This window comes from Chaetura pelagica, unplaced genomic scaffold (genome assembly GCF_000747805.2).
Source record: "Chaetura pelagica isolate M959 unplaced genomic scaffold, ChaPel_1.0 scaffold316, whole genome shotgun sequence".
Taxonomy (NCBI): domain Eukaryota; kingdom Metazoa; phylum Chordata; class Aves; order Apodiformes; family Apodidae; genus Chaetura; species Chaetura pelagica.
The window spans coordinates 352,334-362,745 of record NW_009953497.1 but is presented as its reverse complement, the minus strand read 5'-3'; the positions used below and the strand labels follow the sequence as shown (position 1 = coordinate 362,745).

The following is a 10,412-nucleotide window of genomic DNA, read 5'->3' as shown; positions in this document are numbered from 1 at the left end:
GACTGCTGGCACAGAGGACAACGAGCACGCGGAGCCGAGGGCTTCCCAAGCCTGGCCTCTCCGCATAACTCGGGGCCAGCCAAAGATAACGGTCTGCCCGGCAACCCAGAGGGGACAACCAGAGCACCATGAGCTTCGCTGCTGTGACCCACTCAGCATCCCATGTAACTCCATGCCCCCCGGTGTCTCCTATCCCAAAGCCAGTTTTGCAAACTTCACATTCCTTGTAATATCCTTCCACCCCCTCCCTGAAACGTGGGTCTCTCAGCAGCTGCGCCGGCAGCAGGTGCTGCCCAGCACCCTGGCCTTGTGGCTGCAACTGTTGACAACAGGGTTGGGCAGAGGCTGCAGGGCAGCCAGAGGCTCATGTGGCTTTTTTGGGGGGACAAAGGGAGGCTCTGTCTGCACAAAACAGCCTAGACAAATGCTGGGCATGAGAGCTGCCATCCAAGGAAAATCCAGACGCGACAGTGACTCTGCCCTGACCTTACCCCAGCCCAGATGGCAAAATGAGGGTCCTCTCAGCAGAGCAGCATCCATTACAGGGCTCCTGGGAATGGGGAGGGGAGCACCCAGCTGTCTGTGCAGCCCTCCCAACCCAGAGGAAATGCCGAGGGATGGGCCAGAGGGCAGAGAAGGCACCAGGCTGCACCAAGCCTAAGACAGGCACTTCCCAAGGGCATGGTGGGAAAAGTCAATGGTTTAAAAGCAAAGGAACTGTGACCCTTGCTGCGGGATGTACCCCTCCTGCACCCTCTACCTAGTGAAGCCACCTCAGCCATGCTCTGATGTACCTCATCCCCTGGCTGGGGACAAGTCAACACCACTTGGGGACAGGTTAGCAGGTCCCCAGGCACTGAGGAGCCCTCCCCTCCCTCCTTCCAGTCCTGCCAGCAGCCAGGCAGCAGGATCAGGTAGCTGCTGAGGCAGTGCTTTCCCAGGCAGCCAGGCAGGGGCTGATGCAGAAAGGCTGGGCTGCTCACCCCAAGGTCATGGCAGGGGACAAGGGGGGGAACTGGCAGGGCTCAGAGCCTGTAAAGTGCTCCCACACTGCCAAGAGAGAGCTCTGCAACCCCAGGGGTTTTGGGGACTCCAGGAAGGATGAGCCTAAAAAACCTGCCCAGCTTCCCAGTGCTGCGACAGGATTAAGACCCATCTCTTCATTCCTCATGGAGCTTCTGTTCCATGGCCTCATGCCCTGGCAAGGTCAGAGAGCCAGACCATCTCTTTGGGGCAGTGAATTTAGAAACCAACAAAATAAGTAGGGGAAAGCCCTGCAGGAGAGAAAAAAGTTCAAACCACACCTGGGCTCCAAGTCCTGGCCTCAGCCACTCTAGTCAGGCACCCACACTAACAACACCACTTGCAATTGGCTCTGAAGGCGAAATGACCAGAGACGAAACAACAAAAAAAGGAGGGAGAGGAAAAAACAAATTGCTGTGTGTAAAAAGCAACTGCCAACCCCTCTAGATAAATAGGTAACTAGAGGTGCCACAATGCCCCCATGGTTTTGTGAACCCTCCTCCCACACGCACATTCCTTCCCATCCCCACTTAAAACCTCCCATCTGGAGCCCAGCGGCAGAAGCCACCAGTAACATGACACCAGTCCCTCCGGATCCCCCATCGATCCGGAAGGGAGGACAAACTGCCTCCGTCAGCTCCCCACAGCCCTGCTTAGCCCTGGCGCCGCCGTGTTCCCCACCAAGGACCGCAGAAATCCAAGCAGAGGATGTGGGGCTGGCAGGACCACCAGCATCCTGCCTCCCCCCCACCACATGCTGCCGCTGTCCCAGACATGCTGCTAATAGGCAGGGCCACAGGCAGGTCAGGGGTACAGGGGAAACATGAGCAAGGTGAGCAGGACATAGGGGGACTAACACCCACAAGGGCACCTTGCTCCTGGTTCTTGCCAGGGAAGCCAGCCTGCCTCCTCCAGGGCTCCCTGACCAGAACAGATACGGGGAAACAGCAAAACTGCAGGGTGCTGTGCCCAGGACAGGGTGCTGGAGCACCTCACAAAGCCACACAGCAATGGGCCAGACCCCCCAGCCAAGCCCTGGTCCTCCTGCCCCTGGCAGGGACCAAACCAGGACCTTCACACTGCCTCTCCCTGGCTGAGGATGCAGTTAATGCAAGCTGTGTTTATACAGGGCATGTACAGCTGTAATTATAGGCACCATGTTATGATAACATCCTGCCTCCCCCCCACCACATGCTGCCGCTGTCCCAGACATGCTGCTAATAGGCAGGGCCACAGGCAGGTCAGGGGTACAGGGGAAACATGAGCAAGGTGAGCAGGACATAGGGGGACTAACACCCACAAGGGCACCTTGCTCCTGGTTCTTGCCAGGGAAGCCAGCCTGCCTCCTCCAGGGCTCCCTGACCAGAACAGATACGGGGAAACAGCAAAACTGCAGGGTGCTGTGCCCAGGACAGGGTGCTGGAGCACCTCACAAAGCCACACAGCAATGGGCCAGACCCCCCAGCCAAGCCCTGGTCCTCCTGCCCCTGGCAGGGACCAAACCAGGACCTTCACACTGCCTCTCCCTGGCTGAGGATGCAGTTAATGCAAGCTGTGTTTATACAGGGCATGTACAGCTGTAATTATAGGCACCATGTTATGATAGCAGGAAATCCATGCCCTGTGGAGATGCAGGCAGAGAAAGGCATGCATGGAGCTATTTGTTAATTTCCAACAACAACAGCCTTTTGTCCCTTGGTGGGCTATGGGCAGAGCAGTCTCCCCGTGCTGGGCTGGAACCATCAGCACCCACCTCTGCCCAGCGTGCACAAGTCAATGGCAAAGCCATACAGGTCTGGACAGATGGAGTCTGGCCCATGGCAACTACAGGGTAATCCCACCTGCCCTGAGACACAACAGGACAGGTTCTGACCCACCAGTGGTCAGGACTCAAGAACTCAACCCTTCCAAAAGACAGAGGTTTTGTAAACTTGGTTGGCAGAGAGAAGCAAGGGGAAATTGCCCCTCACTGGCCCTTTCAACGTTACCCCCAATCTATTGTCATGCTATGACAGAAGCACAGGCCTACCTGTACCTCCAAAAGACTGGTGAGGTGAACAGCCATCCCTCCACATCAGCATCACCAAGAGCTCTCCTACCTTTTTGATCTTCCCGCTCCGTGTGCCGGCAAAGACAACGGTTTGTCCTCTGTAGTCGTAGGCAGCCACTGAGGTCATCCCATCCTCCTTATCCACAAAAAGCGGGGTCCCCTCGATGGTGACGGTCCCACCCAGCGGCTGGTTAAAATCCTGGCCACAGAAATTGTCATCGATCTGCAGCGGCTGTCAGAAGCAAACAGAGGAGAGATGAGCTTTTTGTCAATGCCTTGACATGCCAGACCTCCCCAGGCAATCATTAGCCATTTCCCACCTTTACCCCATTAGCTATGGTAGTAGCTTCAGCAGCCCCACTCCTTGCCCCTCCTGTCCCAGCCATCTCACCTCACCAGCCAAGGGAAGGGATGAGCTGATGCTTCCCTAGAATTCCTTACGTACTGATGTAAGGCACTTGGGATGCATCCAAGGCATGCAGGGATGTCTGCATCTGAACAAGCTTTGCTGACCAAGACTAAGGCTGTCAGTCCTCTGCACTCACAAACCCAGCAGGAGCCAGGGCAGTATCTCTGCTCACCCTCCATCCCTGCTGCTGCTGTCTCAGACACGTGGGATGCCAGCACAAGCACACATACCCCTCTCCTCCTCATCCAGGCACTAGCTTCAAAAAAAAATGACTTGGCAGTAAGGCAGGAGGAGCTGAATCCTGAGTCCCAGCCTTCCCCTTGAGACGAAATGCTTCCCAGCCAAGGCCGTGCCAAGACAAACAGGTCCAAGGCTCCTAAAGAGCCTCACTTCACATAGCAGAGCCTCCAGCAAAAACGCTACCCACCTGCCAGCCCTGTTCCTCCTCCTGCCGAGTGTCTTTGGGAAATCCCCACATTTTTTCCTGCTGCCTTGCCCCAGACAAGGCGCCTGGCTCAGCCAGCTGCCTCCCCGGTTCAGCACTTGCCCACAGGTCTGGGAGAGGCTTTTGCAAACTCTGCCCGTGGAGAGGCAGCAACAGGGCTTCACCAGCCCCCCTCTGCCCTTGAGGCTGTGATGGTAGGGACCTCCACAATGGGTAAGGTGAACCCAGAGGGATGCTTCCTGTGAAAGCCGAGATGCAAGCAGTGGAGTGGGACCAGGAGCAGCTCCACAGCACTGACCCCCTCCATCAAGCATCCTCACTGCCTTGCCCTGAGCAGAACAGAGCCTGGACATGAGCATCCAGCCTGAGGACACATGGGTGTCCCAGAGACCCCACGCTAAGCAATGGCCTCATGTGGTCACACAGCACCAGCAAAATCCACCCATTGCAGCTCCCTGCTCATCCCAGGCAGCAAGGGGCTCTGGCCAAACCCCCACAGGTGGCAGCAAGCCTGGGTGCAGGAGGCCAGGCAGCAAGGCAGGTACGGCCAATGGGGAGACAGGCTGCTCTGGCCACAGGACTTTTCTGCTTCACAAGTTTCCTTATGTAACTTTGAATTTAAAGGGGAGAGAGGTTTTTTGGCAAGCAGCAGCTTCCAAATGCATGCCAGTCCCCAAGGGGTTTTAAATCCATACAGCATGTGCATGGAGCATATGGGAAACTGCAGAGCTCCCGAGCCCCACGTACCAAGGGCAGCACATAGCTCTGCAATTCCCACTCACTGCTGCCCAGGAAGTGAGGATCAGCTCAGACCAGCTCCCACCAGCAACCCAGGGTCAGTTACAGGGAGGAGAGAAAACACAGTGCTTTTCCATGCTTCAGTGCAATGCACTCGCAGCCACAAGGGCTTCAGCCTCCCAGGCACGGCGAGGCTGCTCATCCTCCTTGCCGTGCCACCACGCTGCCCCAGGGCCAGCAGTCCTGCTGGAGGCTGCAGGGGGAACCCAGTTCCATGCCAGCTTTCCCGCAGGGGAGCTCCGGGAAGGACGCCAGCCGGTCACGTTCCGCCTCCCTAGGCTTTCTGGGGATGCTGGGCTGCTTCTTCAGTTCCTGTAACTTCTGTTTTTGCTGGGTGCCTGAGTTAGTGCACAGCCAAAGGTCAACTCCCTTCCCTGCCTGACCTTTGCTTGTCCTTCCCTAAACTGGGGAAACTCCTACGACCAAGCATGAGACACGCAGGGATCTCTAAAACAGGAACACGGGGCACCACACACACCACTGCAACCACAAGAAACAGGGAAGAGGAAGGGGAATTAGGACCTCTCTACAAGGCTTAACGTTTTAAAAAAGCAGACCCAAGAAAATTATACTCCCAACCACAAAACGATATGGGAGCGATGCTTCAGTCAATACCCATGTCCCATCTGGATACTCAGGATCCTTCAGACTCCTTGCTGAGAAAAAAACCTCTTCAGCCCAGACAGCCTGGAGCCCCACAGCCCTGGTAAAGCGTCCCAGCACCTTCCACCTAGCCACCAGCAGCAGCAGAGGGATTAAGGGCAATGCCCCCAACCACAAAACGATATGGGAGCGATGCTTCAGTCAATACCCATGTCCCATCTGGATACTCAGGATCCTTCAGACTCCTTGCTGAGAAAAAAACCTCTTCAGCCCAGACAGCCTGGAGCCCCACAGCCCTGGTAAAGCGTCCCAGCACCTTCCACCTAGCCACCAGCAGCAGCAGAGGGATTAAGGGCAATGCCATGAAGGTATTTAAGCCCCAGCGGTGTAGTTTCTGCTCTCTCTGAACTCCATCTGCAGCTTCCCCAACCCCTCGGCTGCTGAATATGCAAGAGGAGAGATGTTTACCGTGTTTACTCCTCTCTGCTTTGTCTCAACAAACTCTCTGGGAAACGACAAATACAGCTGCGCTCTGGGACCACAAGGAGCGCTCGATGCCGACACCACCCTCGATAAATAATTATGCCAACAATTAGCTCATTAACAGCAAACTGCTTCATTAGGGAAGCACCGGCAGGGAGCATGGCAAGGTCAGGCCAAGGGCGTGAGCACAGGGGTTATGGTACCAACCAACATCCCTGGTGGATGCAGATCTGCTGGGAGAGGTGAGGTGGAAGGACAGGGGGACGGAAGGACAGGGGGCCAGGGGGGCAGAGGGACAGCCATCTCCCAGCCAGAGCTGGCAAGGACCACAGGCACCACAGCACAGAAGGGCCAGTGACCTTGCAGCATGTCAGCTTGCAGATGCTGGGACCTGCAGGAGGCACGAAGCTCTGCCTGCTCTCCCATTTGTGGTGGTGTCTGCAGGGACTGTGGCCTCAGCCCACTGCAAGGGGGGGCTGTTTGGTGGTTGTTGTTGTTTTTCTTTTGTTTTTATTTCAGTGCTTTCCTTTGGCACCCCTCTCAGCTACCCCTGACCTCCAGACACCCCAGACTCCCACCTCTGCAGCACTCCAGCCTCCTCTTCTCTCTCAGCATTAACCTGCCTCCCCAAAATAGGGTCAGGAAACTCCAGTTTCCCAGGGGAAGTTGCCTGCAGAAGCAGGGAAAGTGGGCCTGCAGCACCGAGTGAGCAGGAGAGAGTGTCTCCTTGACATGCCTTGTCTCATTGCCTCTCTTCAAGCCCACTTACGAAAGCAATGAGGGAGCAGACAGCAGAGGCGAGGCTCATGTCGCTCAGCGTTATTAATTAGCCAGTAATTCACCAGTTAACACCATTACAGGCTCACCCCATCCCCCTGTTCCCCCCCAGGAGCTGTGATGGAGGCTGCAGGGGACATGAAGAGCCAAGGAGAAGGCTGCAGCAGGCAGGTACCAAGTGCCAGGCTGGGATGCCAGGCCGTTTGCACGTTAACTGCTGTCCAGGAATAACCCCAGGGAGAAATGGTTTGTTAACACCTGCATTTCCCTGGCTGCCCCTGGGAAGGATTTGGCTTATCCTGACCCAGTTTGGGCCAGTTTGTCAGCAGCCATTGCCCCGTGCCAGCAGGGCACTCAGCAGGGGACTTCTTCTCCCTGGGACAGCCCAGGGAAAGCTGCTGCCCGTGTCCTGCTGGCTCTGGGCACTGGCTCTACCTGTGCTGCCAGCCCCGAGGTCAAGGGCTCTGGGAACCCCAAATCACTCCCTACTGCAACATCTCCACTCCAGGTCGAGCCCACTGTCTTTTCCCAGCCCTGCTACACCAGTCACTCATCCCCCAGTTTTGGGGACAGGCACACTGGGCAGATGCACTCATCACTGGATCCCAGAACGGCAGAGACGGAAAAAGGAGATAGGAATCCACTCTACTTGCCAGCACCCACTAACATCTCCCAAGCTGGCTGCCAAGCCTGGCGGCCTCTCCTCCTAGCTCTGGCACCAGCTCCAGATAATCAGAGCTGCCCTGCAGTGTCCTGGGATGAGCAACCCTCGCTCGCTCCTGCACTGCTTGAGATCTGGAATCAAGGCACTGGCAAAGCCTCCTCGAGCACAGACCAGCCTCAGGCTCTGGCCACCACAAAAGAGCAGTGCAAGAAAGCTTCTGGGACATCTCCCTTACAGATGGGGTGTAAATCCCAAGCAGCTACCGACTTGAGCAATTACATTCCACCTCCTTAAAAATAAAGAATAACAACATGCCCTTTATTTTCTGGCCAGCCCTCACCACCAAGAGTTCCATCACTGCCACAACCCACTCCAGAAGTGGCTGCATTTTATTAGGGGCACAGGAATTCCTTCCAGAAAGAGGTTACATGCTCCACAGGGTCTGGTTTGGCTTGTGCTCAGCACAGCAAGGGGCTAAAGGCTTAACTCATGATTCAGTCATGTCTTTCCTGGCTCTACTTGGCAGCTGGAGCAGGACAGGGACAGAAAAACACCACCTGGCTCCCCTGGAGGAGGGCAGCACCCCCCAACCCAACCCATTTGAAAGCAGGAGCCGCCCCACCCTTCCACCTGGTAAGTCTGCAGGACCCAAAGAGCACCTTGAGATCCACCTACTTGCTCCAGCTGACCACCAGGTAGCAATCCCAGAACTCTCCTAGCATGAAACCATCCCCAAAATGCAGGAGATAGAATCTCCCCCCACCCAAACCCGGGGGACATGATGCTGCCATGGGGCACCAGGGGAGGTGAGCCAGGAGTGCAGGAGGCAGCGATGAGCATCTCCTGCACCACAGTCAGCAGCTGCACGACCCAACAGGCAGCAGTGTAACGATTTCATCATTTTCCAGCAAAATTGAATTAGTTCAAAGCCAAAATCTGATTTGCAAGCCCAGCGCTCTTGACAGCAAACCCTTTACTTTGTCAGGCAGCTGTTAGCTGTCTCCTCCAGAGCTGCAGGAAGGACAGTGGCAGGGAAGGCAGGGCTGCTCCAAAGGGACCATCTGCCCACCTGCCTGCACCACCAGGCACCCAAACCCCTGCTCAGGCAGGGCTGGGGACTGAGAGATGGGTGTTGAGCAAGCAGGGCTGGGGTGAGGTGGGAAACATCAGGGGTTTGGGGACCTCCACCAGATCCTCCTAAATGCACACACCAGTGCCCCAAAATCCCTCTTTGCCAGATATCTGACCCCGACTGGGGACTACCTAGCTTGGTGACACCCAGTGTGAGACATCCTTGTCACCCAGAGCCATAACCTCCCTGCCACTACTCATGGAGTACAACATCGCCTGGAAAATAAAACTATCAATAGTAGTAAGTTGGAAAACCTTCTTCCACATCCTACTGCCCCCAACACCTTCTGCTTGGCCACCACCAAGCACCACTCAAAAATTTAAGTGTACCATCTGCAAGGGACTCCCCAGTGGAGCCGCAGCACATGCCCTGAGAACTGAGCATCCCGCCCTCCCATTACAGCTCACCAACATCCCCCAGATCCACAAAGTAGGGGAACCAGAAGCAGGCACCTCCACTAGCACAAGGCCCCATGCTTGGGGCTCTTTTAAGGGCACTAAACCAACCCAAACCCAGATGGCCACCCCACTCTGAAGCCATGATCTCCACAAGGAATGCTACTGAGCAAGCCAGGCACCCAGCCCTACTGGTGCCACTCCTCCCACCAGGAAAGCATGGCTCAGGGTCAGGTCACTGGGAAGGGTCTGGCCAGAGAGCACAGCCAGGAGCCAGGAACAGCCTGGTTTGGATAGAGACAAGCAGGGAACTTACCGAGTTGATGCAGCCCAGCTCCTTATTCAAGAGCCAGGGCAGCGAGAGCTTCCCTTCCCCTCTGTAGCATGACTGGATACGTTCCTTGATCTTATCCTTGATCTTCTTCAACGTGAAGAGACAGAGCACAGACTCCTTGGGAGGCTTAACCCTGTTTTTCTGGCCCTGGGAGAAGATGGTGAAGAGGATATCCTCCTGCTCTGAGATGCCCAGATGCCCGGCCAAAGCCTTGCCAGGTTTGGTCAGGTAGGCGTCCTGGATCAGGCGGTACTCGATGCCGTCCTGTACGCAGCCGATGGGGAACTCCACGTAGGAGTAGAACTTGGGGTCATCCACACAGAGGCGGACAATCTTGGAGGTGAAAAACTGCTCCCCAGTGGAGTCGGGTGAGGTGAGCTGGGTGTCCAGCTGCAGGGTCAGGTAATAAACAAACTGCTCGCTGCTGAAGCTGTAGATGTAGTAGATGTCAAAAGTGGGGAACTTGGAGAGTGTATCCGAGGGGATCTTGAGCTGGGAGGAAACAAACTCATCCTGGTAGACAAAGCCAAACATCTCTGCATTCTCCTCGTTGGCCATCAGCTTGCGGCTGGACAGCGTGGGGAAGTACTCTGACTTCCCATCAATGGGCGTCCCAATGAAGAGTTTGTTCTGCCCGTTCAGCACCTCGATGATGACCCCAGACATGGTGCCTGACTCATTGACACTGGAGAGGTAGTGCTCCTTGCGGTGGTGGGGCTCACCCAACTTGAAGAGGTCGTCCAGCCGCAGGAACTGGCAGATGCCCTGGGAGGCACTGCCACAGGCGATCAGCCGGTTCCCCGAGTAGTCCACCAGCAGCAGTTTGTTCACGTTGTTAGTGGTGACCAGCCCGTGAGGGCAGGACTGAACACTGGGCGGAGGGTAACACTTCTCATTGTCCTCCACGGGCCCTGTCACGTGGGTCCTCAAGAGCGTGAGGTTATTGGAGAGCTTGTAGATCCGATTGACAGCCCCCACGTAAACCTCCCCAGTTTTGTTGTGGACCACCAAGTGTGTCAAGCTCCAGTCTGTAACCGGGAAAGTCCTAAAGGGAGACTTGGGGCTGCCTTCCGCCAGCGGTAGCCAGGTGCTCCCCAAGAGCAGCAAGGTCCAAACGTTGACAGATAAGTGGTGCTTGAGCCAAAGGAGCCACATTGTAGCAGCTTTGCATCCAGCCAAGGCCATGCCCAAACCCACCCACAAAATAAATAGAAAGAAACCCAACCTAAGGGGATGAGGGAGGAGGAGCTAACAGGACACAGTCTCCACTGCTTCCACTGTGCTCGGCCCTCAGGGCAT

The 10,412-nt window shown here is 56.0% G+C and overlaps 1 protein-coding gene across 1 annotated transcript in view; it reads right to left on the bottom strand.

Moving 5' to 3' along the window:
• PLXNA1 (plexin A1) overlaps positions 1 to 10,298 on the bottom strand; it is a 99,859-nt gene extending 89,561 nt beyond the window's left edge. The window contains exons 1-2 of the mRNA XM_009999278.1: positions 9,096 to 10,298; positions 3,123 to 3,305 (exon numbers count right to left, since the gene is read on the bottom strand). Of these exons, the coding sequence (XP_009997580.1) occupies positions 3,123 to 3,305; positions 9,096 to 10,298 (1,386 nt within the window). The remainder of the gene's footprint in view (positions 1 to 3,122; positions 3,306 to 9,095) is intronic.
• Between the last annotated feature and the right edge of the window lie 114 nt (positions 10,299 to 10,412).